The sequence below is a fragment of the Podarcis tiliguerta genome (assembly GCF_965153285.1).
Source record: "Podarcis tiliguerta genome assembly, chromosome: 10".
NCBI classification, from domain to species: Eukaryota; Metazoa; Chordata; class Lepidosauria; order Squamata; family Lacertidae; genus Podarcis; species Podarcis tiliguerta.
In genome coordinates, this window is record NC_139543.1 from 47493310 (window position 1) to 47520482 (window position 27173).

Genomic DNA, 27173 nt, shown 5'->3' on the forward strand with positions numbered 1-27173 from the left:
CCAAAAGTCCATCTGTTCCCAGTATTCTGTTTTCAGCTGTTGCCAGACACAGGGATAAGGAATAAAGATTCTCTTCTCTCATTTCTCTCATCATATGGAAAACAGGGGTCTCATGCCTCTGAACATGGAGGCTCTGGTGGTTTTTTAGCTTTTTCTCATTATGTAATGTTTTATTTTGGAATGTTGTATTTGATGTTTCAAAACCACTTTTGAGATTTTTTTCTGAAGAACACAAAGTGGTATAGACATCATCATCATCATCATCATCATCATCGGAGGGCCTTCTTGATGGTGGCTTACTGATTATGAAATTCTCTCACTTTTAATAGGCTTGCCTAATCCCTACATTGAGAGCAATGACTTTTCTGTTTTGTTCTAGTCTCCCAGGTCCTTTAATATTATTTTAATATCCTGTTGTTATTCTTTATTAATCACCCCATAACCTGGCTATCTGGACAATGTACAATGGAAGTTTAAAAGAATGATAGCTGTAATTACAGTGATAAAAGGTAACAACGTATGTAATATTATAAAAAATGCCATGACAGAATCCAACACAGGACATGGATTAAAAAGCTATAACTACATTCAAATTCACCTTGTCATATGCAGAGTTAAAAACTTCTCTTAAGAGCTAAAAACATAAGAGCTGAGAGCGACACCACACAACAAGAACAGAGACATTTTATCTGTATCAGCCTTACATACTGCAGAAGTAACTTCACTTTTAAATGTCACTTTCCAAGTCGATCCACTTTATACAGAAATATTTTTCATGTCTTCTATGGGTCCGACTTTTGACTGGCCTTGAGGTGCATTTAGTCTCGCTTGACTCTTATGTGGATTCATTTCAGTCTTGGCTTTCATTAACAAGGTTTCAAAGCTTTTAACTAATCTCATTGGGAGCTTCTAATATGATAGCAAGTTCTCAGTAGCCACAGGAGAGATCTGATGGGATATAGATAGCCATATGTAATCTATCACTAGGTCTTGTGCCATGTGGGTGGAGTGCAGCAGACCGAGCTATCTTAAATTAGCTCTGTATTAGATAAAAATGTGAATTAAGGTAGTTATATTTTTTCAGAGCTCCCTGACTTTCTTTTGCAGCAGGAAGCTTATCAGGAATAGCATATATCACACTAAATTTACTTGTGCAAGTATAGGTTTGGGAAACATACGTTCCCACATTTCCCCCCAAGGTAAATTAATTTTGAACAAAACTTTTATATGCACTGTTGGTCAGGTTTGTATGGCTATTTTTTTTTTAAGGGCCTTCAGCTGTGTTACCACGAGGGACCCCAGAACTTGGAGCTTTCATTTTTTAAAAAGCAATTATCTAGCCATCCTAGAAAGTTATGAAGCAAAATGTGCAGGCACCCTTCAAAGTTAATATCTGGGAAAGGAGCCAGGGCCTCTGCTCCCACCTGTCAGAGTTTTCAGCCACTGAATGAGTCAGAGATGCAGTTGATAAAAGAGTTGCTTGGACACCAGGCAATAGGAATCTGTGGGGTCACAAAGAGATGTTGTTGCTTCTCCCGTTTTTCTGCTTTTCTCTTATTTTCTAGTCTTTCAACACACACATTTGCTTCTCTTACTTGTTGTTTTGCTGCCTGCCAGCCACATGGAACAGTTGTCAGGCAGCAACTTGAGACGTCTTTTTTTAAATAAAAAAACCCCACATGTGTCAATTGAAGTGAGGGAAGAAGCACAGGAATCACATATCATATGTTTTGCTGCCTGCTGGCTATTTGGAAAGTTGACAGGCAGCTGCTTGAGAAATTTTTTGAAATGGGGGTGGTGAGGGAAGAAACGTGGGGATCTTCCTATCGCTGCTGTGTTTGTTTTGTTGCCGGCTGACAAGGGCCTCAGTTAATATTGGTGGTGGTGGGGGGTTTGCATGGGCGGGGGGAAGTTATGGCAATCCTTTCGTTTCTGCTCTATGCCTTACAGCAGGGATTGTTTCAAAGTTGTTTTTGGGGGAACCAAACCAGTGCAGAGGCACCATCATTATTAATACAAACTTTCCCCTGATAGTTCTGAAGTTGTTTTGGGGAGGGGCGTTTGAGAGGAACATTGTGTTAACATTGGCCAACAGCAGGAATTGTTTCCAAGGATGCTTGGGGAGGGAAGAGCAACAGCAGAAACCTTACTATCCTGTCCTCAAACTCATCTAATTTAGAGAAGCCTGTAGATTACATTGACCCTCCAACATCACACTAGTCTGGGCCAGTATTGTTCAGCTATTGCTCTGATAAGTTTTTAATGTATTTTCTGTGTATTTTTCCTTACATTTCTGATCCTTTCCATTCACAAAGATAGTGAATAAAATAAGATAGAACTACTAACCAGCCAGTCATGTCTTTGCATGGCTGCTGTTCTAATTCAAAATTATCCCTGTGTTTGATTATCTTTTGTTTTCCAGCTGTAATCTATGGCAGCACATCAGCAACAGATAACATAACAACCAATACTTAACAGTGTCCCCCCGCCCCCCCCAAAAGGATCAATCCCCCGCCCATATTTTTGAACTGTTTTATGTTCCCATCTCATTTATTTTACTGCCTTTTTGGAGGTAGCAGCCATTTTTTGTTAAATCACATGCATGGCAACAGCCATTTTGTGACTGGCTTCTTTCACACCTCAACATTCCAGGCATGCTCCCAGATGCCCCAAAATTGGCAAAAGCGGGTTTATAAAAAAATCAATTATGATTAAAATCAAGGGTAGCTAAAAAATAGGTAAAGCACATAGAACATTCTGGATGTCTTACGAAAGCTCTAGAAAGTCAAATGGAAGGTGTCAGTCTGATGTCAATCGTCAGGGAGTTCCAAATTTAAATTAATGTAATGTACAGTGTCTATATCTATCTATGTATCATCTATGTATCATCTATGTATCATTTATCTTTAAAAAAACTCCCTTGTTTACACATTCAGAGAAGTTAAAAGAGGAACATTGACAGTATTTCAAAAATATTTAAATGACTTGGCATTCCCATTTGTGATGGTGGCTGTGAGTTAATAATGACATTTTGCCACTCACAATAAAGTGCAGCATTTTAAACTGTAAAAATGTCTTTTATTTAAACAGGCTTTTGGCCACTAAGATTATTGGTTTTTCTCTGCTGCTCTGGATTTCAGTCTGAACTAAATTATGTTTTAACTGGCTACCACCTTTTCATTTTTTTATCTGCCATCAGCTATTTTTCTTTTGGTTTATTTTGAAGGTGCTTATTTATTTTGTATTAGAGTTTATAGTTAGGCACCTTGGTCATTTTTATGGAAAGACAGGATATAAATGTCATGAGCAAATAATTATTTATCTCAATTTATATCCTTTTCCATCCAGGATGACTTCTGCCTGGCTTTTAAATGTCCCCAACCCATAACTTCCAGAGACCAAATGATCTCAATTAGTGTAGCATTTGTGCAACACTGTTCTCTTCCCTACTGTAGTTTCTTCTACTCAAATGAAATCCAGTCTCACCAACTACTTCATTCTCTCTGCATAGTCATATTTTCCTTCCATCCTAATATCCTAATTTCATCCAATTTCAAAATATCTAAAACAGCATATTCACAACCATTCTGAGAGGCAGGTTATTGGCTACATTTTTTAAGATGACAAGCAGGTTGAGAATCACTCATGTAATGGCCCTTGGGACATTGCAATCTATAATAGTATTGCAGAAATACTACCATAAACATTACCTGGAGGAAGAAAAAAATGTTCCCTTCTGACTTGTAAACAAAAAGGCCAAGTGTAATAAAGCTAAAATCCCGGAAGGGATTAAGTTCGAGAACCAAGGTACCACTGTATATATATTTTTAAGAAAACAAAGAGACTGCCAGTTTCATGACTCTGGTTCAGATGTTCATCTCTAGTATTCTTAATAGTTAGGAAATTCTAGGTAGATATAAATCAGGCTCCTCAGGCTTAACCAGTGCTCCCAGTGTTCATTTATGCTTGTTTTGTCTTCCTACATTGGTCCTTTTACTTGGTTGGAAAACCCTTCATTTACTGCAAGAATCTAAAACATATTGAACTCTCCATATGACTGTACATTTCTAGATACAGAAAGACTCATAGAATTGTAGAGTTGGAAGGGACCCCGATGGTCATCAAATCCAACCCCCTGCAATGCAGGAATCTCAACACACAGTCCCCCATCCAATAGGAAACCATACTGAACCCTGCTTAGCTTTGCAAATGTGCCAGCAGTTTTATTGGTACACCATGAACAGTGCAATTGATTAAGGACACAGTAGTGGCTGAGTTTTCAGTTTTAAAATCTCTTAGTTCCTATCTGGCCTACGTTTTGGGAAGTAAAAAGAAAGCACCTTGATCCCATGTCTTTTTAACATTTGGAAAAATGTAGATGCATTCTGTTGTGACTGGACTTCTATTTGCCACATGTCCAGAGCAATATTTGTGGTTGTGACTACTCTTTGCCATGAGAGGGCACTCATTGCACAGGAACTGCACAGGGTCTACTGGAAACAGACTCAGTTCTAAAATAGTCGTATGCAAGGATTCATGAGGGGGGAAACACGGATTGTGCACAGTGGTAAATACAATAGTGTTATTTCTGCTCTGCAATAGTATATCTTGGCTATTGGTGGAGGGCAGGAATATGCTAATAACGTTGGGTGGCTGCTTATGTGATAGGGTAAAGGTAAAGGTAAAGGTACTCCTGACCATTAGATCCAGTTGCGAATGACTCTGGGGTTGTGGTGCTCATCTCGCTTTATAAGCCTAGGGAGCTGGCGTTTGTCCACAGCCAGCTTCCGGGTCATGTGGCCAGCATGACTAAGCCGCTTCTGGCGAACCAGAGCAGTGCACGGAAACGCCGTTTACCTTCCCACCGGAGTAGTACCTATTTATCTACTTGCACTTTGACGTGCTTTCGAACTGCTAGATGGGCAGGAGCAGGGACGAAGCAACGGGAGCTCACTGCATCGCGGGGATTCGAACCTCCGATGTGACTGGCAAGCCCTAGGCTCAGTGGTTTAGACCACAGTGCCACCCGAGTCCCTGTGTGATAGGGTAGCAGCTGAATTTCAGAATGGGCACTAAAATTAGGTAGCCTAATAAATGTGGGGGTTTGGTGGAGTATTGAGTAAAATGAGTCTTACCTGTGGGAAATATGAGGGGAAAATGCTTGTATAGTGAAACATTACAAAATGCTGCTTTCCTAAAATAAGAGGAAAAGGTGCAACAGGCTCTTCAGTATCTTGTGTAGAGATGATGACTTGGAAACATTATTGTGGATTTATCATTGCCTAAATACATATTCATCCTCCCCATTGCACCACATAACGGTTTTGGTGATTATTATTTTTTTTAAGTGCTTTTAGGCAGCATCTGAGGAAAGCCAAAACTAGTTTCTATTGCAATAGCTGCATGTATAGTTGCGTTTTCTGTACATTAAGGATGCAAGTATACCCACTTCACTTGGATACTTAGGTGGTGCATGGCCCAAAAAAAAGGTTGGGAACCACTGATCTAGAGATATCTCTGTGAATAGAAATGTGTTACTGTTCATGCAAAGTAGCCCTTCCAAATCCAGTTTCCCAGCTCTACTTCAGTTCTCCCATGCCCTCCCTTATGCCATTCCAGGGGGTCTGTCAACCCTCACAGGGAGCATATGGGACTGTAATGCGGGAAGTATTCCTCCCTCTCTTCCCTTGATCCAACCCATAGTGTTGTGCTATTCATATGAACAGTAGGTTGGAGAACATAAATTGTTTTTGAAACAAGTCTTCCGGCAATCTTAAAACAGTTGTTTGAATCTAAATTGCAGCAGTAATGCTCTTTGGGATGAGTAAGCCTACAGTCTTCCATTGGAAATGACAAAGTTATATTAATGAAGGAATCTTGTAGCTGACATGTGTTTGTCCAGGTGCCTGGCAGCTGGGAGGACAGAGTGATGTCTTCATGACAGATGTCCTGTAGCCTCCTGTCTTATCTTTGTCCAATATAATATCCAAGGGAAATATCCAGTCCTCTGAATCTTGGCTTTTAAAAATTGTATATGCTTCATAAGACAGGAGAATATGGTCCAAAGATAGCAATGTTGACAGTAAAATATAAAATGCTTTTGAAATCTAAAGACACAGAAACAGCAAGGAAAATAGAAATAATAATTGTGGTAATGTTCATGTAAATATTTTTTTTTAAAAAATGAATGCAACTCTTTTAACATTCTTTCTCCTTTAGCTTCTGCACACGCACTCCAGACTTGCTCTTTTAAATCAGTTTCATCCATCTTTTTGGAAAAGGTTTTTTTTAATACTCAGCTTTATCGCTGGGTTGTTCAGGTCCATAAGGAACAGAACACTATCCTAAGATGACAATGTCGGCTGTCCCTCTAGCTGCGAAGGTAGTTTTGTGCTTAGTTGTCTGGCTTTGGAACTGGGAATCCCCACACTGAATGCCACCTCAGTTTATCTAAAATATTCTAGCCAGCCATAGCATCCCAGTTAGGATTTAGCAGCTTTTGCTTGTTGAGCTAACGCAATTGCAACCAATGGATTCTGTCAGTCTGCTGGATAAGCAAATAGAAGGAATTGGGAAGAAATTCCCTATTACCATCACACACTGCAGAGCATATGGAACTCTAAACATTATAAAGCAAGAACAACAGAAATTTACAGCTCCTGTTTGTTTTTCACCCATCATATCTCAGGGGTGCTGGGCAGCTAATGATTTACAAAAAACAACAAAGTTTCCTGTCTTGGAGCCACCTAGTAAGGCCAAGATAGTTGGAATTGGAGAAAGACAGCAAATTGTAAAGTTTTTTCTCCTCTATTCTGACTGTAATTTCTTAGAAAACTCAGTGACTTAACTTGGCCCTCCTTCACACTTGAGAAGCCAGATCTTTCCCCATAAAAGAGCAATTTATCGTCTCTGCTCTGTCCCCTTTTCACAATTCCTGGATACAGTGGGATTCTCGTGCTTTTCTGTAAGGAGTAGCAGTTCAGCCTTCCTGCTAGCACTAGGATGAATACAGAGGAGGAATGAGACAATAAAAACTCCCCAGATTTTTCCACTATGCTGGCAGCAACCTGTAGAGCAGTAATAATGGTTTGGTAGCTTCTTATTGGAACAGAAGCTGGAATCTTCTTCCATTGCAGATGGCTCAAGTCTGTGTTGAAGACTTGTGTTCATTTAAAGTATCAGCTGTTCCTTTTTAATTGGAATGCATTTTTTGCTCCGCAGATTAAACATCTTGTTAGGGTGATATGGGTGGGTTTATATTCCATAGACTGTGGTCTAAAGCACTAATTTTCTGGCATTGGAAAAGTTCTTCCTTTGTGGCTAATATTAATTGCATGCTGGATTGAGTGCTGCAAAAAAGATGTAATTAGAGGATAACGGCTTTCTTTCTAACCAAGGTCAAAGTCTCTTTCTCCCAAAGCCTTTGGTAAAAGGAACAGAATCATCCGACAGCCTAAATGAAGACCTGAGCAGATGCCATTTTGCTATTTACCAAAGAGGGTCTTGTGACCTGTGCAGTCTTCCACCTTCCCTTTCAGGAACACAGCCAATCATAAACAAGTGACTTTAGTCACTACCACCACCCACACAGAAGATAGCTTTTTCGTTCTTAACGGTTTTTAACTGTTTGAACTGTATTTGGCCCTTTATGGCGATGAACTGCTTTCTGTTGCCTAAAAAGTCCTAGGTTGCGCTTGCATTACTTTGTAGAGTGGCTTTTTGACAAGTGTGTGTGTGTGAGGACAGCTGTAAAATTATAACGGGGAAACTAAAATGTAACTGTCAGGTTATATCTCCTAGCCTTTTATCTTTCTTCCCTATTAGCAGCTTAGGAGCTTGGGGCACACGTCTTTACTTCTCTACAAAGCCTTAAAAGGAGCCATTTAACTTCTACATTTAGATAGTGTAGTCTAGACATCTTAAAGCCCCTTTGAGGTTTTTTGCTTGCTAAATGTTCAGTTCCTTGCTCATAACGAGTGATATGGATATCTTTCATCAAAGTAGCATTTCTGTTGTGAAAATATCTCAGTTTCTCAACACTTGAGAAACAGTGTTGTGACTTGGAAAATATAACCCCCTTCTGCAAGTAGTGCTTCTATTTCACTTACGCTGTTGGAATGTGGTTGTGCAAGTGTCATGAGCATCTAGTGGATACCTGTGTGACTTTTAATTAATGCTAGCACAGCTCTTTCCCTATATCTTGCCCTATAAACCTAATTGTTTAGAAGTTGAACAGTTCTCTGTAGTGCTTGACTGTAGTAAATCTTCTCCTCTTTTCTTTCTGGCAAACAAAAAATGATACTGCAATCTCATACCAGTTCAATGCCTTTAAAGATTTGTGTTTTTATTCTGTCATTTGAAAATTGTTTTCTTCCTTTCTCAAGAGCAGAATTGCACGTTTCATTGAATAAAAGAATATATTATATTGATTGTAAAAATTCAGACTTCTACCTTCACTGTTCTATGTATTTGATAAATACCTGTTGTGTTTGTTTGAAATTTAACTTTGCAGGCAAATATATTCCTTTCTTTAAAGGGTTTCTCCTCTCCCTTTGGTCTGTGCAAATTCTTCCTCAGGCACCAGTCTTTCTTACTATTATGCCACTCTGTAAAATGCCATTTAAGTTTGAGAAATTTTTTTAATTAAAAAAAATCAAGCAGTATATAAATTTTGTGAAATAAATAAATAACATAAATTTAATGTTACTATATAGATGAATTATGCATACTTTAAACCTGTGCAAGTTTGCTAACATAAATAAACTGACACTTTATTTCTACAACACTTCTGTAACCTATTGCGAAAACTAGATAAATGAATTTTGGAACATAATTCTTCCCTCCTTTCACCTCCATGTTCAAGGCTCATAAGGGTCCTTACAGAACACTTAATTCTAAGCTATGTGTAGTAAAAAGAATGACAATAACTCAATCTAATGTAGACTGAACATGTAGACTGAACATGTAGAATCTGTTGAAAATGGAACCAGCCAGGAATGGAAAGTTGTCCTCTACTCTTATCATAATGCTAATACAGTGGTACCTCGGGTTACGAACTTAATTCATTCCGGAGGTCTGTTCTTAACCTGAAACTGTTCTTAACCTGAGGTACCACTTTAGCTAATGGGGCCTCCCGCTGCTGCTGTGCTGCCGCCACACGATTTCTGGTCTCATCCTGGGGCAAAGTTCTTAACCCGAGGTATTACTTCCGGCTTAGCGGAGTTTGTAACCCGAAGTGTTTGTAACCTGAGGTGTTTGTAACCCGAGGTACCACTGTATCAGATTTGAGGCAGCACAAGGAGAGGGTTGTGTTTCCTTCTAAATGACAACATGATTGCTAGCAAGGCTGGCCCAAGGTATTTTGGTGCCTGAGGCAGAATAACAAATGACACGCACCTTGAAACCAATGTACACAATATGCACTGCCAGCAAAGCTATTTTGGCATCTGAGGCAGAAAAATATCACAAACACCTGTGCCTGGCAGTGAAAATGTAGTAGTAACAACAACAACAACAACAACAGCTAGCTAGCTATTTGCTGCTTTTTCATGACACTCAAAATCTGCTGCCTGAGGTGGCTGCTTCACTCTGCCCAATGGGCAGGGCTATCCCTGATCCTAGTTTATAAAGCATAGTGTCAGTAAACAAAAACAATAGATTTTGTATACCATCAACCAAGATGGTTCAGAAGCTGATTTTTAATTATGCATTAGATTTACATATTGCTTTTCCTTCAAGCAACGCAGGATGGTGTACATTGTAGCCCCTCCGTCCAGAGTGAAGTAGGTTAAATTCAGGGGTTGTAATGGATGCTGTAGCATGTTGGAGATCATTTCACATTTTATGCAGTTGTGGAATAAAAGTGGAAACAGGATGAACTTATGACAAATGTTGCGGAAGCAGCATGGTTAGAGGTTTTGTTATATATGGCGCTTGGCTTCACTGACTTACTCATTTATCAAGCTGAAATTTGTTACACTTACAATCCAAGCTACTCTGATTGCTAGCAAAATCTAAAATGGATACTTTTTTACATCTCTCCCAACATTTATGAAGTCTGCTTTGGTTTATCAGATTGTCCTCTATAACATGTAACACTATTTATCTGTGTCTTCTAGTGTATTTACCGTTGTATGGCCATATTTTTATCAGTGGGATTAATTTTTCTTCCGTGAAAGATTTGCTGGAAACTTCCCTCATAGAAAGACATTAATCTTCAAAGATGAAGGAACCTTTTTTTAAAAAAAAATAATAATCATGCACATATTGTTGCAAATGCAGTTGCTTTGTTTGCTTTTATTTACGTTACAGATGGCGCAGGGCTTTGTCACTTGTTCGGAGCCAGATGTACATTTTCCCCCCCACAGAGGCCAAAAGTCTGCAATGTTGCCCCCCTCCCCCCAATTGTGAATAAACTTTGATACAAACTAGTTTAAGAGGACAGCTAGATTTAAGCTTTGGGCCCAAGCTCAGAAAAGCACTTGGGGGTGTGAGTGTCTTGAAACAAAATTTTAATATATACAGTGGTGCCTCGCAAGACGAAAAGAATCCGTTCCGTGAGTCTCTTCGTCTAGCGGTTTTTTCGTCTTGCGAAGCAAGCCCATTAGCGGATTAGCGCTATTAGCGGTTTAGCGGCTATTAGCGGCTATTAAAGTCTTAAGGGATTAGCGGATTAGCTGCTAAAAGGCTATTAGCAGCTTAGTGCCTTAGATAAAGGGGGTAGGGAGCGGAAAAAAAACCCCCAGGAATCGCAAGACATTTTCGTCTTGCGAAGCAAGCCCATAGCACATTCGTCCTGCGAAGCACCTCCAAAACGGAAAACCCTTTTGTCTAGCGGGTTTTCCGTCTTGCGAGGCATTCGTCTTGCGGGGCACCACTGTATATAGCTTTGTTACTCATTTCTCTGTTGCTTGCACACATACACCCACTGTGGGGTGGAGGATAGAGAGGCAAGGTGTGAGGAGTGGTGCAACAATATAATCCTCATACCCTTCATACATAGAGCAAACTCAGTTCTCTTGATTGTGGATCCTTATGTGGCCAAGGCAGCACCATCTGTGTGCACGAGGAAGCAGGTTTGAGGGAACCTCAAGGTCTCTTATGTTCCTCTTATGAAAGACCTTGAGGTTCCCTCAAACCTGCTTCCTCTTGCGCACGGATGGTGCTGCCAATTGGATGCACATAAATCGGTTGTTGCCTGTATGTTCATACCCTAGTGCAGGTCTAAATTTAGTTAGAATAACAGTACCAAGGATTGTTTTTTTATAAGTGAATAGGAAGCAGCAGCATACTTCTCTTAATGGTTCATCATCTCGGCAGCAGGATTTAATCGCTGCTCATCTGCTGATGAGCAGCAATTATATCCTGCTCAAAACTACTGTTTGAAGCAGCTCATACCGTTCTCCTGCGGGTGGACAGAAGTGCCTTCCTCTATCCCCTCACAAGAGAAGTGCTAGCTGCTTCAAACAGTGCTTTTGAAAAGTGTTTTAAGGCAGTCCCCATGCAAAGATAGAGTGACCATTGCACTAGGCTACATTGGACTGCTTGGACTCAGTGCAAGTGATAGCCATGGGCGGGATTTCTCCACATCACTGCTCTTGCTTCCACCAAGCTGCTGCATTTTGCAAACAGTAGCAGCGAAGTGGAGAAGCTCTGTTTGCTGGCCTCACTTGCAAACTCCACCCTTGTTTCCCCCTTCCCCCATCAGTGATGGGGAGGGAAGAAATTAGCAGTTTGGCAGCCCGGATGCTCAACTTTTCAAAGCGCCATACATTGGGGCACGTCCCCTGTGGCATTGTTCCTGCTACATGTTAAGACCATGTAGTATATATTAAAGGAGGCATTGTGGAAATTCCAGGTCATGTCTGACAGGCAGGATGTTTCAGGGTGCTTTAGGCAAATACATACACACACACACACACACACACACACACACACACACCCTTTGTAAGTGAAGGTTTCCCTTTTATGCTCAGTAAGCTGTTAATGTAGTGTGGTGTAGTGGTTAAGAGCGGTGGACTCGTAATCTGGGTAACCGGGTTCGCGTCTCCGCTCCTCCACATGCAGCTGCTGGGTGACCTTGGGCCAGTCACACTTCTTTGAAGTCTCTCAGCCCCACTCACCCCACAGAGTGTTTGTTGTGGGGGAGGAAGGGAAAGGAGAATGTTAGCCGCTTTGAGACTCCTTAAAGGGAGTGAAAGGCGGGATATCAAATAGAAATTTGCCAGCCTGACTCTCACATAAGTCACAGCCCATGTCCACCTGGCATAATATTTTATACAGTTTAGAGACCAGCTAATGTCCTTCCTTCCTGCTGAGCCCAAAAACCTTTTGAATAAAGTAAGTTCAAGCCATCCCTGGGTGGGCTTGAACTGCCAACTTTCTGGTTAACACACTAACCCATTGCTCTTTTGCATTTTATAAAATGCAGCGAAATGTAGCAGAAATTGCAGATAGGAGGCCAAGGTTTGAACAGGATTTGTTAGATTGTTCATATTTGCTATCTGGGGCCTTGCAATCAAAAGTATGTCTCCCTCTGAGGAGGGAAGCAAACCTGTTTCTCCTGTTTTCTGGAGCAGTAGTTTGAAACGGAATTAGTGAGATGAGGTGACACTTGTCCTTTGGGCACTGGGGAAGGGATTGAAACAGTGTGCTACCAAAGGGCCTGTTGAATCTTGTCTTCCTGGTCCTGCTGTACACCTCAAGAATGAGTGTCTCCTTTTATGGCTCACTTCCGATAATCCTGTTGAAACTGTGGATTAAGACGTGAGCGCACACTGCAAGAGGCAGCTCTGCTCAACCACTTCTAAGCAGAGAAGATCCCAGGGCATTCGGAATCTGGTGTTCTCCTTAGAATTAAAAGCCAGCCCTGGTACTTACTTTCTTTTCTTTTTGGAAGGCTGAAAACCTTTCAATTTCTAAAGCAGAACGCAACCTTTTGTTTGTCTTTTGTATTCTCCTCTCATCGCACCACAATGTTTTCCCCGTCCATCTCCCTTGGTAGCTCTAGGGCAGATTGCACAGACTATCCTCTTAGCTCTAAGACTCTTGTGGTTTGTTCTGTGCTTTAACCAGGTGAGTAGCAAATTCACAAATACATATCAATAGTGAATTAAATAGATTTTCTGTGGTGACTACTGTTGTTGACTGGGGTAGGCTCAGCTAGGGTGTAGCAACACCAGCAGACTGGGCCGTGTGCTCTAGGTTACTTTATAATTCCTGTATAGGGAGCTGGGCTTTAAAAGTGCTGGAGAGAAGATTTAGCTTCTACTGACCTAAGAGAGTGAGGTTTTCATTCACCTCAAAAGAAGCTTTCTTTTAAAGTAATTGCACTCCAGCATTAGGACCTGGCTTGTGTTTACTGCTGACCCCACCCTGCCTTGCCTTTTTCAAGAATCTGAAGCAGCGATTGTGTTTTTAGAAGCAGTATGACAAGAGCGAAATTCCCCAGAGGCAAATGCAGAGTGTGAGCTGTATACACACCAGTACAGACAGACACACAGGGCTGGGAACTCCCAGAGAGAGGGAGGGAAAAACGTAAGCAGGAGAACCAAGTAAAGCAGGAGGGGGAAGAGGGGGAGAGCTTTTAACTGACCTATTTTGATTCTTCTCCCATCCTCCACCCACCTACCCAAAAGCACCTTGGTGACCACGCTTTGCTGACGCCTCCCTGGGATCCGCTCCCATCAACTGCTGGGTTGGAATTGCCCAGACTGACATGATGTACCTCTGGGTGAGTAGAGATCTGTGTGAGAGCTTACACGCTTTGCACATATAAGGAGTGGAAAGCTGAAGATTCTGTGCAACCTTGTGCAGACTCCTCTTTTGGGCTTTGCTCTCTTTTTTTCAGCCCCTCCATATGCCAGGTATTAGTTGGCCCCTATTTAAAAATATGGAGATGTGTAATTAAATTATTGTTGAGCACAGTGCTTTTGGTGGAGAGAGCAAGAGTGAGCGAGCAGGAACTTTACGAACTGCCATATTCTGGCACCTGTAGGTAGGAGAGACAATTTTATTTTCTCCATAGGTGTCAAGCAGTGACACAGATTCTTCTTAGGTGGGTATTTTGGTGTGACTGGTGGATGCTACAGGCAAAGAAGGGGATTTGGCAACTGAAATGTAGATAATGATTGAATTCTAGCCAAGGAGGAAGTAATCAAAGGTAAATTGCAGTAGTTGTTGTGCATGTGGTCAGAGGCTGGATGCAAGGACACCTTGTCTACAGTGATAGAATTACCGGAATGGAACACACAAATGTGCAACCTTTCTTCAGTTAGCTGATGCTGAAGTACATAGGCAGACTTGATTTGTTAGAGTAGATGGTTAAGTTATAAATAGATAATTCAATGCGATCTGCTCTTGTTTTTCAAAACAGGCTGAGTGGGGAATACCCTGTTCTCCAAACTTGGTCATTATTTCAGTGCGGTAATCTAAATTTTGTATCATGGAAGTTATGCTGCTTTCAAAATTAATTATGCGGTGTGTAATTTCCCCCTTGTGAAACATGTTAAGCATTGTTTAGCTTGTTATAAGTAGTCATAGAACTTCTGAGTCTTTGTATTGGTATTGCAGTAAAAATTACACATAGATATAAAGGTGTTCAAAGGGATTGCACAGACGTTTAAAGCAAATAAACTGAAAGGCACTAAGCAGAGTAGAATCTGAACGGAAGCCTGGTTTCTGGATCCAAATAAATTCTGGAATCACAAGAAAGCATAGTGTCAATGAATGTGATGCATGCCAGTGTAAATGTTTCCAACTTCTATAATTGATTCGGAACTCAGCATTTGGGTTTGTAGAACTTTACCTCACCCCCCTTTTTTTGCAAGGTGCAGTGGGAGGAGCAGAGCAAGAAAGGAACTGGAGGCCTCAGGGTAGAGGCTTCAGGCTTAAGTTGTAGAAACATAAGATAGTGAAACTTTTCCTAGATATATTTCAGCCATTGGCTGCTTGGGTTGCCAGTTTTTTGTTTTACTAACCACTTCTCCTTTGCCTTTAAGTGGAACTTGATTTGTAGACTTCATGCTTATCAATCACCCTGATGCAAAAACCTAAAAAAACTGCTAATTTATGCAGTTTTAGGCACTGCAGCAGGAAAGGTTATTCTTCCTTTCAGCTCTCATCCTATTAGTTTGCTGTATACATGACTGCAACTATGAGGGCTAGAAATTTGCTATTGTTAATATAGTAGTTGAGATTCTCCATATTTATGTAGTAGTTGTCAGAACGTGTGAAGCTCATTATGAGTAGAAGTGGAGAACAATACCAGTCTTTACCACAATGCCTGTAACTTTATTTGGGCACAAAAAGTCTGGCTTTGCTTTATAGTGTTCTGTAAAGTGTCACATGTATTGATGGTGCAATTTCAATAATCCAATAACGAGGAATCAGACCTGTGATTCATCTTATCTCTACATTTTGTCTTTTGTTGGTGGCTTCAGTTGTGTTGCATGGCACTAGTGATACTGGTTCTCTGTTGTTAGCGCCTGACACCAGGCTGACTTATACTGTCTGCCTGTACTTCAATGCTGAGCTACCTGTCTGGGTAGCAAAGGATGCAAAGAACTGCTTGCGTAGGCCATTGGAAAGTTTGATGGTGATTTCTTTGAACAGTAAATCCCAATATCATATTGCAAACTGGCTTTCAAACTTCTTAGTTTTAGAAGTAAATTTCCACTTGTAAAGAATCATGGAATCATAAGTTGGAAGGAATCCAGAATATCATCTAGTCAAACCGCCTGCAATGCAGGAATCCTGCCCACAACCACCCCTGGGTGGGCTCGAATCACCAGCATTCTGGTGAACAGCTAGGGTTCTTGTTTGAACTCAAGGATCCTTTCTGGAACTAGGTCCATTGTTGTGTTGAATCCTAACCAGCCATCTGCCATGTTAGGTACCTAGTCCTTTTGAAAATATACTTATTCATCTTTTCTGTGCTGTCACACAGAAAGGTTCTACAGCTGTGCAGGCCACCTGGAAACTTTAGAGATTTGATCCCGCTTCCCATAAAGGGAAAATCTCCCCCCTTTTCCCTTGATGGGTGGAACAAACATGGTTCTGCTCTGTTTTCTTGCAGCTACCTTATTGGCACAAAGTTACCTCCAACAATGATCACATAGCTTATCTACTTAGGAGAGGAGCATTCAGATGAATCTTGTTCCTGCTGCCAAAATCAGACATGCAGAATCCATGTTTCCCATTTTGAGGTTCTCTTGGAGAGCATGCTTTACAAATTTCTGACACCTGTTAACACAGATCAGTATCTGACTATCGACTGACTATGTTGCTGGGTTCTTAATCAGTTTCCCAAGTTTCTGTCTCAAAGCCATTCATGATTATGAAGTGGTACAAAAATGGAGACTTCAAGGACCCATGCGTCCTTAGGACTGGCTAGGTATCCACAGGTAAGCCCAAATGAGAGAATACAGATGACCTTTCCTACAGCACCTCAGGCATCAGCGTCTTTCAATCCACTGCTGCTGGCTGCCCTATCTTCTATTATAATGGAGGTAGTAGCTTCTCCAAATCGACAGTGAAAGAGAGTACCAGTCCTACTGGTACATTAAGGCCATGCCTACAGCATAATTCAACATCTACTAATATGATTGCTTTGTTAGTGCATGCATTAAGCAGTTACAGAGGCCAAAAGTATTGCTTAAAGAAAAAAGGAAGATAGCCAGCATGGCCAGTTGTTAAAGGATGCTGAGAGTTGTAGTCCAACATCAGCTCACTCTTCCTGTAATGTAAGGATGCTTTCAGACATTGAGTGATATCCAGTGTTTGTCATGTTCAGAATAGGCCTGTTAAAATTGATGTACATAAGTCATTTGATTTCATTGGGTCTACTCTGGATATGACTAATGTTGGATATCACCCACTAGGTCCCCTTCATTTTTCCAGCAATTCCTTAGATACACATGTAATACCTGCATACCATGGAGACCATTATGCCTCTGTAGAATGTATCATTGTGTCTTCAGTCTCAGTACGATAACTATGGTGTGCATAGGGTTTTGTTGGGTTCAAAATAAATAAATAAATAAATAAATAAATAAATAAATAAATACTGCCAATCACAACTAGCATTTTGTTCTTATTAAATCTATTTATTTGGTTTTTCAGATTTTACAGAGATATATCAAACATAAATCATAAGAAACAAGGTTCCAAGGAATCTCCTGAACTTCCATCCTCCCCTTTGTGGGTCCTATTATTAATCATTTCCTCCTGCATCTTTTATGATAATCCAAATCTTTTACCTCTTCCATTATGTCCTGAATTCCACCTTAAACTACAAGTGATATTCCAATCCTACTAACAATTTTAACTGTTTACAATGGTCTTTAAGATAAGTTGTAAATTTCCCCTATTCCTTATTAAAATTTTGGTCTCCCTGATTTCTGACTCTTCCAGTCATTTTAGCCATTTCAGCATAGTCCATTGACTTCATCTGCCATTCTCTGCTAGGAACTTTATCTTCTTTCCATCTCTGGGCCAGTAAACACAACCAGCATTTTGAATAAACGCTCCAAATGTATAGTCCTGTGTGATGTAGATAACATTGGACTAGGAAGACTGCTGCAGAAAATATTGGACAAAGTTCAAATCTGTACTTACCGGTAGTTCCGAAACCTCTTTCAGCTTACTGTACCTCACAGGGTTGCTATGAGAATAGAAAGTGGTATTGGTCATGTACGTTGCCCTGAGCCCCATAAAGGAAGGGGAAGTTAAAAATGTAATTCTGGTGTAACAATTTATTTTCCTCCCAGTTTTTGAACAAGCAAATAAATCTTTGTGCAAACTTTTCCAGCTTTTCCTTTCACATGCACATTCGTCAGTTATAATAATTTCTGTCCTCGGTGCTCTGTGAAATGTAGCTTTGGCTTAGATGTGCTGCTTTGGTCTTTAAAGAAGGATAGTGAAAACATATTCCGGGAGTATCTGCTTTGCTCTGCTGTAACCTTTTCATTTACAGTATCTTGTATGCGAGGCAAGCTCAGTTCTGAACATCTTTGGACTGCCTACAATATTTTCTTTCTCACTCCCCTTAGTCTCTGAGCTCATCAACACCACCCCCCAGGGGACTGGAAAGCGAAGTCTGCCAAACTGGGTCTTAGCAACATCTTACTCACGGTGCTGTTTCATTTGCCCTTCTGCAGAAAGTACCATTAGTAAAATGAATGATGATTACAGGGAGAGTTAAACAGAGTGCAGCATGTAGCCATCTGTGACTTTGAACTTTGCACAGGCTGTGTTTAGGGTACTCTAGCTCTGAAAATATAGTACGGTATGGATATTTGTTGTGACATGGTATCCTAGTTGGTCAGGTAAGGATGCATATATTTCCCTGTATTTCTGTTGCAAAGTGAAACTCACAACAGAAGCGTTTTATTTGAAAGAAAATGGTTTAATAGACCTTTCAGAGTAAGGATGGACAATCATCTATTCCTAGTATATACTGAATACTGAAAAAACAGAGGAAAACCATTTTGTAGCAAAGGAAGAGTTTTATTGTTCATACCTCTCAAGCCAAGATAAGTTATTACTAGGGTAAAGTGGATAAACTATGTAACGTCGGATGTTTTTAATAATTAGTTTGCAAGTGAAGCAGGTTCTTTTACATGGTCTTTCTACCATTTTGCCACAGTTTCTACTCACACAGCACCCATTCATGATACTTTTACTCCTATCCTCAACTCCTTTTACCTGCAAGCTAGAAGAGGCCCAACTGCAGGGAGCTCTGAACTTGGGTCATAGGAAGCTGTCCTAAATTGCGTCAGACCATCTTGTTTGATATTATCCACGCTGAGTGGAAATTGCTCCTCAGGGTTTCAGACAGCCCTATCTTGAGATCACAGGGATTGAACCTGGAACTCTGCAATTAAAACATGTTCTATGCCATTGAGCTATGACACTTCCCAATCTTTCAAGGGAATGGACTGCAGCCTTGCTCCTTCTGGCTTCTGCTTGACAATGCTGTCTGACAAAGATGCTGTTACATATTGCAGGCTTCCCCTACTGTCCAACCTGTTAGAAGCCACCCCTGCAATGACTTAAGCTCATTTTTATGCTTTCATTAGAGCCATTGCCTTTGCTATGTCCAAAGTTGTCTTGAATGGGGAGGTGGGGGCATTAATCTAGTGCTTTGAGAACATATACTTTGTCCCCCTGTGCCTACTAGCCTTGAGTGAATGCAGAACAATTTATTTGCATAACAATTATTATTTTTTTTAAAGAGAAAGTATTTGTGATAGGAACATTCATTAACTTCATATTCTCTTCCTTCCCCATCTTTGCTGCTCTCAGATACCTGTTCAGATTACTGGTTTCCACTCTGGGGAAAAGTTAAAGAGGAAACTGACTGGTTTTGTTTTTGTTTTTTTCATTGCTAGGCACATTAGAGGCATATATTGATATTAGTATGCACACTGGTCACTATCTATTAGTGCTATTCAGAGTAAACATAGTGTAAGGACTTAAGGTCACCATGCTCATTAATTTCAGTGGGTCCATTCTGTGTAAGACTAATGTTAGATACAGCCCTTTCGTTTTTCAAAAACTGAATGCGGGAACTTCGAGAATGTGTTGGAAATCTTTTTATGAAATAAAGGACAACTGTCCGATATGCCATTTATTTGATTTTTTTAAAAAAAAAAGTCAGTAGATGCTATTAATATCCCGCATGCCCAGTTTCAGCTGTGGATGCCTTCCTCTCTCCCATTCATTATGAGGAAATCCTGTCAAATTTGCCATGACTGTCTGGCCTTGGTAAGCCTACTGTGTTTTTAGATGTTTGGCCAGATCATGATGTGCCATGTCACTGATTTCTGTGAACTTGTTTCATATCCTTTTCCGCAGGAGTGTGCCTGTACTTGGCCGTGTCACAAATCCCGCCTTGTCACCGTGGAACTCTTTTGCTGTTTAACTACAGTGGTGGTAGTGCAGATGCTGTGCATTCAGATACAAAAAACAAAGCAGCTCTCGATTTAATCCCATTATGTGATGTTGATCTCAGGACCACTGGACTCTTAGTTGGATTCTGGCTTTAATCCTGTAAAGATCAATCTTGCCCGTTGCGCTCTCTCTCTCCTGATTTTAAATCCCTCTTTAATCTTGTTAATTGCACCAAGCTGTTTTCCTGTTCACCAGCCTAACTGTGTTATGCCTTCACAGTGTTGATTCTGACCTGCTTTCCCCTTTGTTCTCGTAGGAATAAGGAATATGGGTTTTATGGACGCTGGCTTAGTAGCACCCTAGTAGCACCCTAGTGACCAACTCACATCACTCAGGTTTTGTATTAGATTATTTGGGTCATTGCAATTAACTACTGTCCCAGAAGGTTGCTTAGGTATTCAGTTGATACCTTGAAAAGGTGGGTTGATTGGTCACTTGGGTTGTTCCTCTGCCTGAAGAAGGCAATGAGCCTGGAATATTAGAGCTGTTTCATAAAGCAGTGTCTTGAAATAAGGTACTTACGGAATAAAATGATCTCAAGAAGAGACTATTACTTCATTGACTGATAGTTAAGAGTTCTCATAAAGATATTGGCAAAGCACATAGATCCCGGAATGACATACCTCAAAAGTTTGGCAGAATTTCAGTTTCTTAAATTGACGGAGGGGAGGGGGGTTGACACATGCTTTTTTGTTTAAAGGTAACCTTAAGAAGAGAGTAGCAGAAGATGCACATTCAAACGCAGGGCCTTTTATTTTCCATTTTGTTCTGTCTTCCAGCCAGAAAAGCTTGAACTTCCTTTTATATTAATGCATGGGGCTGATTTTTCACTGTGACAGATGGCTCCTACCAGGCAAGACTTAACATATTCATTTTAGTATATTCCATAAAAAATGGTGACTACAGCAATAATAAGCAAAGTTTTTGTGTGAGATCAAACAAAACATCTCTCATCTACTGTTTTTGGTAATTCAGTAGGAAGTGATAGATCAGTTTTTAAACCAATCAGTACTGAGACTCATTTGGTTCTGCCAAATTAAGTTCCTCCATCTATCTGGACACAGACTATTTCATTTAAAATAGAATAAATCTGGCTTTCTATATTGCTACATGTTGGTGGTTGTAATCTCCTAGTACATAATTCTGCCTACAATGTGTGTGAACAGAGAGCAATATTGTGTTCATTTTCATTTAAAGGGTACAATCTTTTTTGAGACTGTTAGACTTTGGGCGGGGGGATGAGGATTGCATCCTCGTTTCCTTTGTTCCTAACCTTTAGGAACTGGAGTTTGATGCTTTGGTTGGAGAAAAGATTGTTGTCTGCATCAGCCTTGTGTGATCCCAGCAATTCTTGGGTTAAGGGAATTGCATTTGGGGCAACATAGTGAGTGCGTTTCAGTTCTTTTTGTGTTGCCAGTAGCAAGAAAGGGGGAAACTTTTGATTTCTAATCCGCTTTAGAGGAAGCTCCATATCAGGGCCGCACAGAAACATCCAGTCAAGCAGCTCCTTTATCATAAAGGAGATTTTAATTAAAACTGTTTTCGCATTATGAGCGGAATGAACGTCAGTGCCAGCTAGTCCTGTATTGGGCATTTATCTCCTTCAAACCACATTACCCATAATTGCTACATTAAATCAAAGTTGGAGAGATTAGAGGTCTGAATTGGGCAGGCAGCTGGTACCAGACTAGGGAGCTCCATACTGCTGAGTTGTTGATATGGGGTCTCCTCCTTCAGAGTATAGATGAAGAAATGACTGTGGCAGACTTCAGGTGAACCCAAGTCTCTTTTTGTAGGACGGACGATTGGGTCATAATCCAGAAAGTGTGACAAGCTACATGTCTGAAACATTCCAAACGACTGTCCTTCATCTTAATGCTTTTGTCTGACCTCATTGGGGCATAACAGACACAAGTTGGGGTCCTGGGGGTGGGATAAAGGTGAGAAAATTTTCTCTCCTCCGTAGTGCAGGGTTCGCTAAACATTTTGGGCCAGTGGTCACATTTGGAATTTTGAAACAGTGCGACGGGGAGCAGCCAGGACATGGCTGCTGTAAGGACATGCCATAACACAAAATGGCTGCCATCTCTAAATGAGCGGAATAGAGACAGAGGACTGCAAAACAAGTACAGGTATGTCCCCTCCATCAGTCACCCCATCAATGGAAAAAGGCACTTTCGTGCTTACTCTCAGAGAGAGAAGCTCTTTGCATCTCTCCTCTTCCATATGGAAAGGAGGGTAGTTGTCCAGTCCTGGCATCATTGAAATGTGGGCATGTTTAATGGAGAAGCTTCAGTGTTGGAAGAGGCTGAGCATGTGCGAGCAGGAACTGAGCAGGAGGAGCAAACAGTGCCATGTTTATGTTTTAGGGTATATTTTATGAGAACTTTTGCTGGTGCCAAAGTAGGTACAGGTGGGCATAGTACCGCTCACTATGCACTAGTGTTCAGCACTGGGGCTCAGGCAGTCATCCTCAAACCAACCACTGGAATACATGGAGTGTATACATTGGAGAAAATGCCTCCCTGCACTGTAGGTGAGTGGCATTGAAGCTGGCAGCGCACTAAGTAGGCTCTTTGAGCACCCTACTCCTCACTCTGAGAATGATGTCCTCCTTCTTTGAGAGTGAGGAGTTGTGATTGAAGTGACCATAGTGAGCATTTGCACTGGCAGTGAAAGATGTAAAATTTATTGAAGTTAACAGAGACTTCTACACAAGTGTTTGCCAGTGTTTCGACAATATACATTGGTGGCAGTACAGTCCACCTCAGCTACAATGCCTTGCTGTGAGAAAGTGCCCCTTCCTGAGGGTGCTGCATTAAGGGGCAAGGATGGTACATGGAAGTAGCAGAGGGAGTAGTAGTAGTAGCAGCAGCAGCAACAACAACAAGGGAGCAGCAGGCAGTAGCAGGAGGAGGTAATAGGTGACAAGGATGCATGGAGGAAAAGGAGGGAGTGCAAGTGACAGCAACAGCCCACCTCAAGCAGTGCACTGTGTCACACTGACCTTGAATACTCTCAGCTATTAATATTGTAGGTCACAGTTGGGTCTGAGGCTGGTTTGGATTTCGAGCCAGAAATTTCCCATACTGCACACCCTTCAGTTACAGAAAAGGTCAATCTACTTAAATGGTCACCTGAGACCCTATTGCAGTCCAAATACACTACTCAGTTGCATGCATAATCCTTCCAATCCATTGATTTACATGCAACTGTTTCCCTCATTTTTTTCACTTTAAATAAGACCTTGCTACTCTCTGGTTGTTGCTTGGTGGGCTTTTTGCTGTCCAGTCACAGCTAAGCTAAAATCGTGGCTTTCTCCTCTCTTTTCTATGGGCAATTCACTTTTACCTCTGGGGAAGAAAAGAAGGAGGAGGATTTAATAGAAGAAGGAAATTCCATCTCTAGACAATAAGGCTAGAATTTATTATCTCTATAGACCCAACAGCCACCAACATTATGTAAGATATTGAACCTCATAGGTTATTGCTAGGCCTTTTTGGGTTGTTTTTTTAATGCTTATCATTTATAAGCTTGTCTATCTCTGGGGAACCACTTGAGTGTGTAGAAACTGCTACCTCATTTTTTGGTGTTGCCAATTCATTTTCAAACATCCTATGTTCTCTATTAAAGGAACTGATTAACACTACCTGTTAAATGCACCCCCTGCACCCTGAGTTCAGGAAACTTGCTTTCCTATAAAGGTCACTTCTGGAATTGGAATGTTAGTTTGTGATTAAACCTCATTATCTGCTCATCCCCCTATTTTTTTAAATATAGTTTATTTCCTGCCATCTGTGTTGTCTTCTTCTGGCCTCCTGATAGACAGCAGAACATATTCCTTGGTCTGTGCTCTCTCCTGCCAAATCCTGCTCATTAATGCCTGTTTTTCTAGATATCAACTTCTGGAGAGGACTTAAATTTTGTATCCAGGAAGTACCTAGGTACCTCGAAACCTTTTGACTAGTTGTTGAGTAATAAGATGGATTTGTTCATGCGTGCTTGGAGCATTTTGTCAAAATACTGAAATAAGAGCTGGGTTGTATGAGCAACTGTTAGAACATTCAAGTAGGCAAAAGCTTTATTTTAACCCTTCCTCTGTCTTGGCTAGGTCAGTCTTCCTCAACTTGGCATTGCATACCAACTCCCATCAGCCCAGTGAATATTGCCAGGAGTCAAGGACAATGAAGGTTGCAGTTGAAAATATATATGTAGGGCACCAGGCTAGGGAGTGAGTGCCATTTTGCTAAATTGCCACTTTTTACTTTGGCAGAGTTTCACACTCATATGTCTTCTAGTTCTCAAGGTAATGTGTGTAAACCACTGTGGCCCAGTTAGCACATAATGCTAAGCCAAACCATGACTAAGCATCTACAGGCAAAAGGGGGCATTCAGAGAGAAAACAACAGCCAGTTTGCTCCTCCTCTGGCTTGCTGCCCAGAGCTAAGCTTAGGTTATGACCCAAACTGGTCATGTTGTTTCTCTATCTCCAAGCAAGTCACAAGCTGTAGGCAAAGTTTGTTACTGGATTATTGCTTTAAGTAGATTTCTTTTTTTGGGGGGGGGAGGGGAAACCATGAGCCCAGGTTCAAATGTAATGCTAAGCCAAACCATGGCTTAGCTCTGGGGTGGTGCAAAGTGGTCATACTTGTTCATTCATGCTTAGCCATGGTTTGGTTTAGCATAAAATGTGAATTGGCCCTATGTATAGCTAAGTTGCTCTTTCAATTTTTCTGTATTGCTATTTGTATTTTATTTCTGTTGCAAGCTACTTAGGATTACATTTTGTAGGGAAAATGGAGCATATTTTAAAAATAGAAATAAAACATAATATTAGTAAATCAACTTGCACACTGCAAGCAATTGACTATTGTTCCTGTCTTCTACAGAAAGTACTCCCTCCTTAAATCTTTTACAAATTTATCTGTTGTTCTTTTAAAATTATATAAGCTATGGTGCATCATCACATTTTGTAGTAGTGAATGCCATAAGATTGTTTTGCCGTTTCTGGAGAAATACTTCCTTTTGTCTGTTTTCAGTTTCATTGGATGAGCATTAATTTTGGGAACATAAGTACTTAGGAAGTTGACTTACACCAAATCAGGCCAGTGGTCTGTCTAGTTCAGTACTATCTACATTTACTTGTAGTGACTCTCCATGGTTTCCACCATGATGCAAAGATAACTTTCCAGGTTAATCATTACCAGTTTAGATTCATGATCAGACATAAATGAAATTAGTAGTGTGTGTGTGTGTGTGTGTGTGTAGAGAGAGAGAGAGAGAGAACATGAATATCCTACAATACTTTACATTTTATTTCCCATTTATCCAATTTGAGATACATTGCAAGTCCCACTTTCCAAATACAATGCACTCCCAGGAAATCATTCATTAGGAAAGCGTTCACATAACGAGCTGACGATTTCCATTATTTCCTATGGGAACATTTCTAATCCGTGGTTTGTCTTCTCTCCCTCCCTCCTTCCATGGTTTCTGCCAGAAACTGCAGCAGCCAATCAGCAAAAGACAAAGGAAAAATAAGATTTGTCCTATTTCTCCTGGTCCCTGATTTCTCCAGGCTGTCAGTAATTTGTGGAAGGGATTCCAAGCACATACCAGAACTTTAGGCTTTTTAGAAAGCCATGGATTTTTTTGTGGTTTGAAAAATGATGGGGAAATGCATTGAGTAGTGTGGAAGACTTCAAAGGTTTTGAGTCTCACAGGCAATATATCAATGGAAATTATTTATGACAACTTGCAAAGATTACTCATGTGATAGCTGGTATGTGTTACTGACAAGAAATGGATTTATGTGTGATGGTTCTGAATGAAGAACTCATTGTTGCTATAATGGGTTGTATCCAACTAAGTTCTACTCATAGAGTAAAAGATACCCCTGATCATTATGTCCAGTTGCGGACGACTCTGGGGTTGCAGCGCTCATCTCGCTCTATAGGCCAAGGGAGCTGGTGTTTGTCTGCAAACAGCTTCCGGGTCATGTGGCCAGCATGATTAAGCCGCTTCTGGCGAACCAGAGCAGCTCACAGAAATGCCGTTTACCTTCTTGCCAGAGCGGTACCTATTTATCTACTTTCACTTTGACGTGCTTTTGAACTGCTAGGTGGGCAAGGAGCTGGGACCGAACAACGGGAGTTCACCCCGTTGCGGGGATTTGAACCGCCGGCCTTCTGATCAGCAAGCCCTAGGCTCTGTGGTTTAGACCACAATGCCACCCTCATAGAGTAGACTCACTGATATTAATGAACCTGTGGTGGTGATGTCAATTAATTTGAATGGGTCTACTCTAAGTATGACTAACATTGGATACAACCCATTGTTTCCAATCCAAGCTGAATATTGAAGCTTCATGAAAACAATTCCATACTTTTTTTTAATGGCATCGTTGCTTTATATTTCGGCAAATCAAGCATATGTTGGAATACTGCTGTTGCTGTCAATTTTCTGATGAGAGAAACAGTGCTGAAAGAATTGAAAGCAAAATTCGTTGAACAATAGTTGCAGAATAGTATGCTCATAGCAAGAGTTCAGGGAGCAAGGGTGGTACTGAGAGCTTGTCCTTCGTTTTTCTTCGGCTTTCCATTTGCCATCAAAGAGTTCAATAAGCCCCCAGATTTTGGGAAACTGGGCACACAGGCTGTTTAAACGGTAGAGTATGTAAAAAAATGTCAAACCATGGGAATTGGGGTTTTGTTTTTGTTTTTTGCTTCTTTTAAAGAGCACAGTAAGAAAAAAAAAAGTATATTGCTTCTGTTGTTGAAGGTATAATTTCCACACCTCGCTATTCCCTTTAGGCTGCTTTCAGCCTTCTAAGAATTACTCGCTGATCTCAGGTTACAAGTGACACACATGGCATGCATGGTTCGAAAAGCAACTTCTGAACCTGCTGGTCTTTGTCAGATTAATTTAGCATCTGTCCATGTCTGTTAGAGCTCCAGCATCCTCTTGTAGGAATGTATGGATTTGGAATGGTACAAGGAAGTTTTCTAAAATGGGAAGAGCAGCTGGCTTTTCCAGACCTAGCCCCCTTTCTCACCATCTCCCATCCCCTATGCTGACAGTCAGCATTAATCCTCCTAAGTTTGACTGGAACAGCTGAGAGCATGCATCCTGCATAGCTCAAGGCCTCTCGGTGGATTCAGATTGCTTTCTTTCCTCCTCTCTCCCTTTCTCACTTCAGTTCTGATTCAAGCAGCTGTCTC

At 40.9% G+C, this 27173-nt stretch overlaps 1 protein-coding gene across 25 annotated transcripts in view; it reads left to right on the forward strand.

Annotated features, from left to right (window-relative positions):
• RBFOX2 (RNA binding fox-1 homolog 2) overlaps window positions 1–27173 on the forward strand; it is a 170941-nt gene that overhangs the window by 38643 nt on the left and 105125 nt on the right. The window contains exon 1 of one of the 25 annotated variants that reach the window (XM_083400790.1): window positions 13518–13732. The exons of 23 other annotated variants lie outside the window; for them this stretch is intronic. In XM_083400790.1, coding sequence (XP_083256916.1) covers window positions 13718–13732 — 15 coding nt within the window. In that variant the 5' untranslated portion in view covers window positions 13518–13717. Of the gene's footprint in view, window positions 1–13517; window positions 13733–13907; window positions 13997–27173 lie in introns of those variants that run through there. One more of the 25 variants, XM_083400792.1, reaches the window with a different exon arrangement.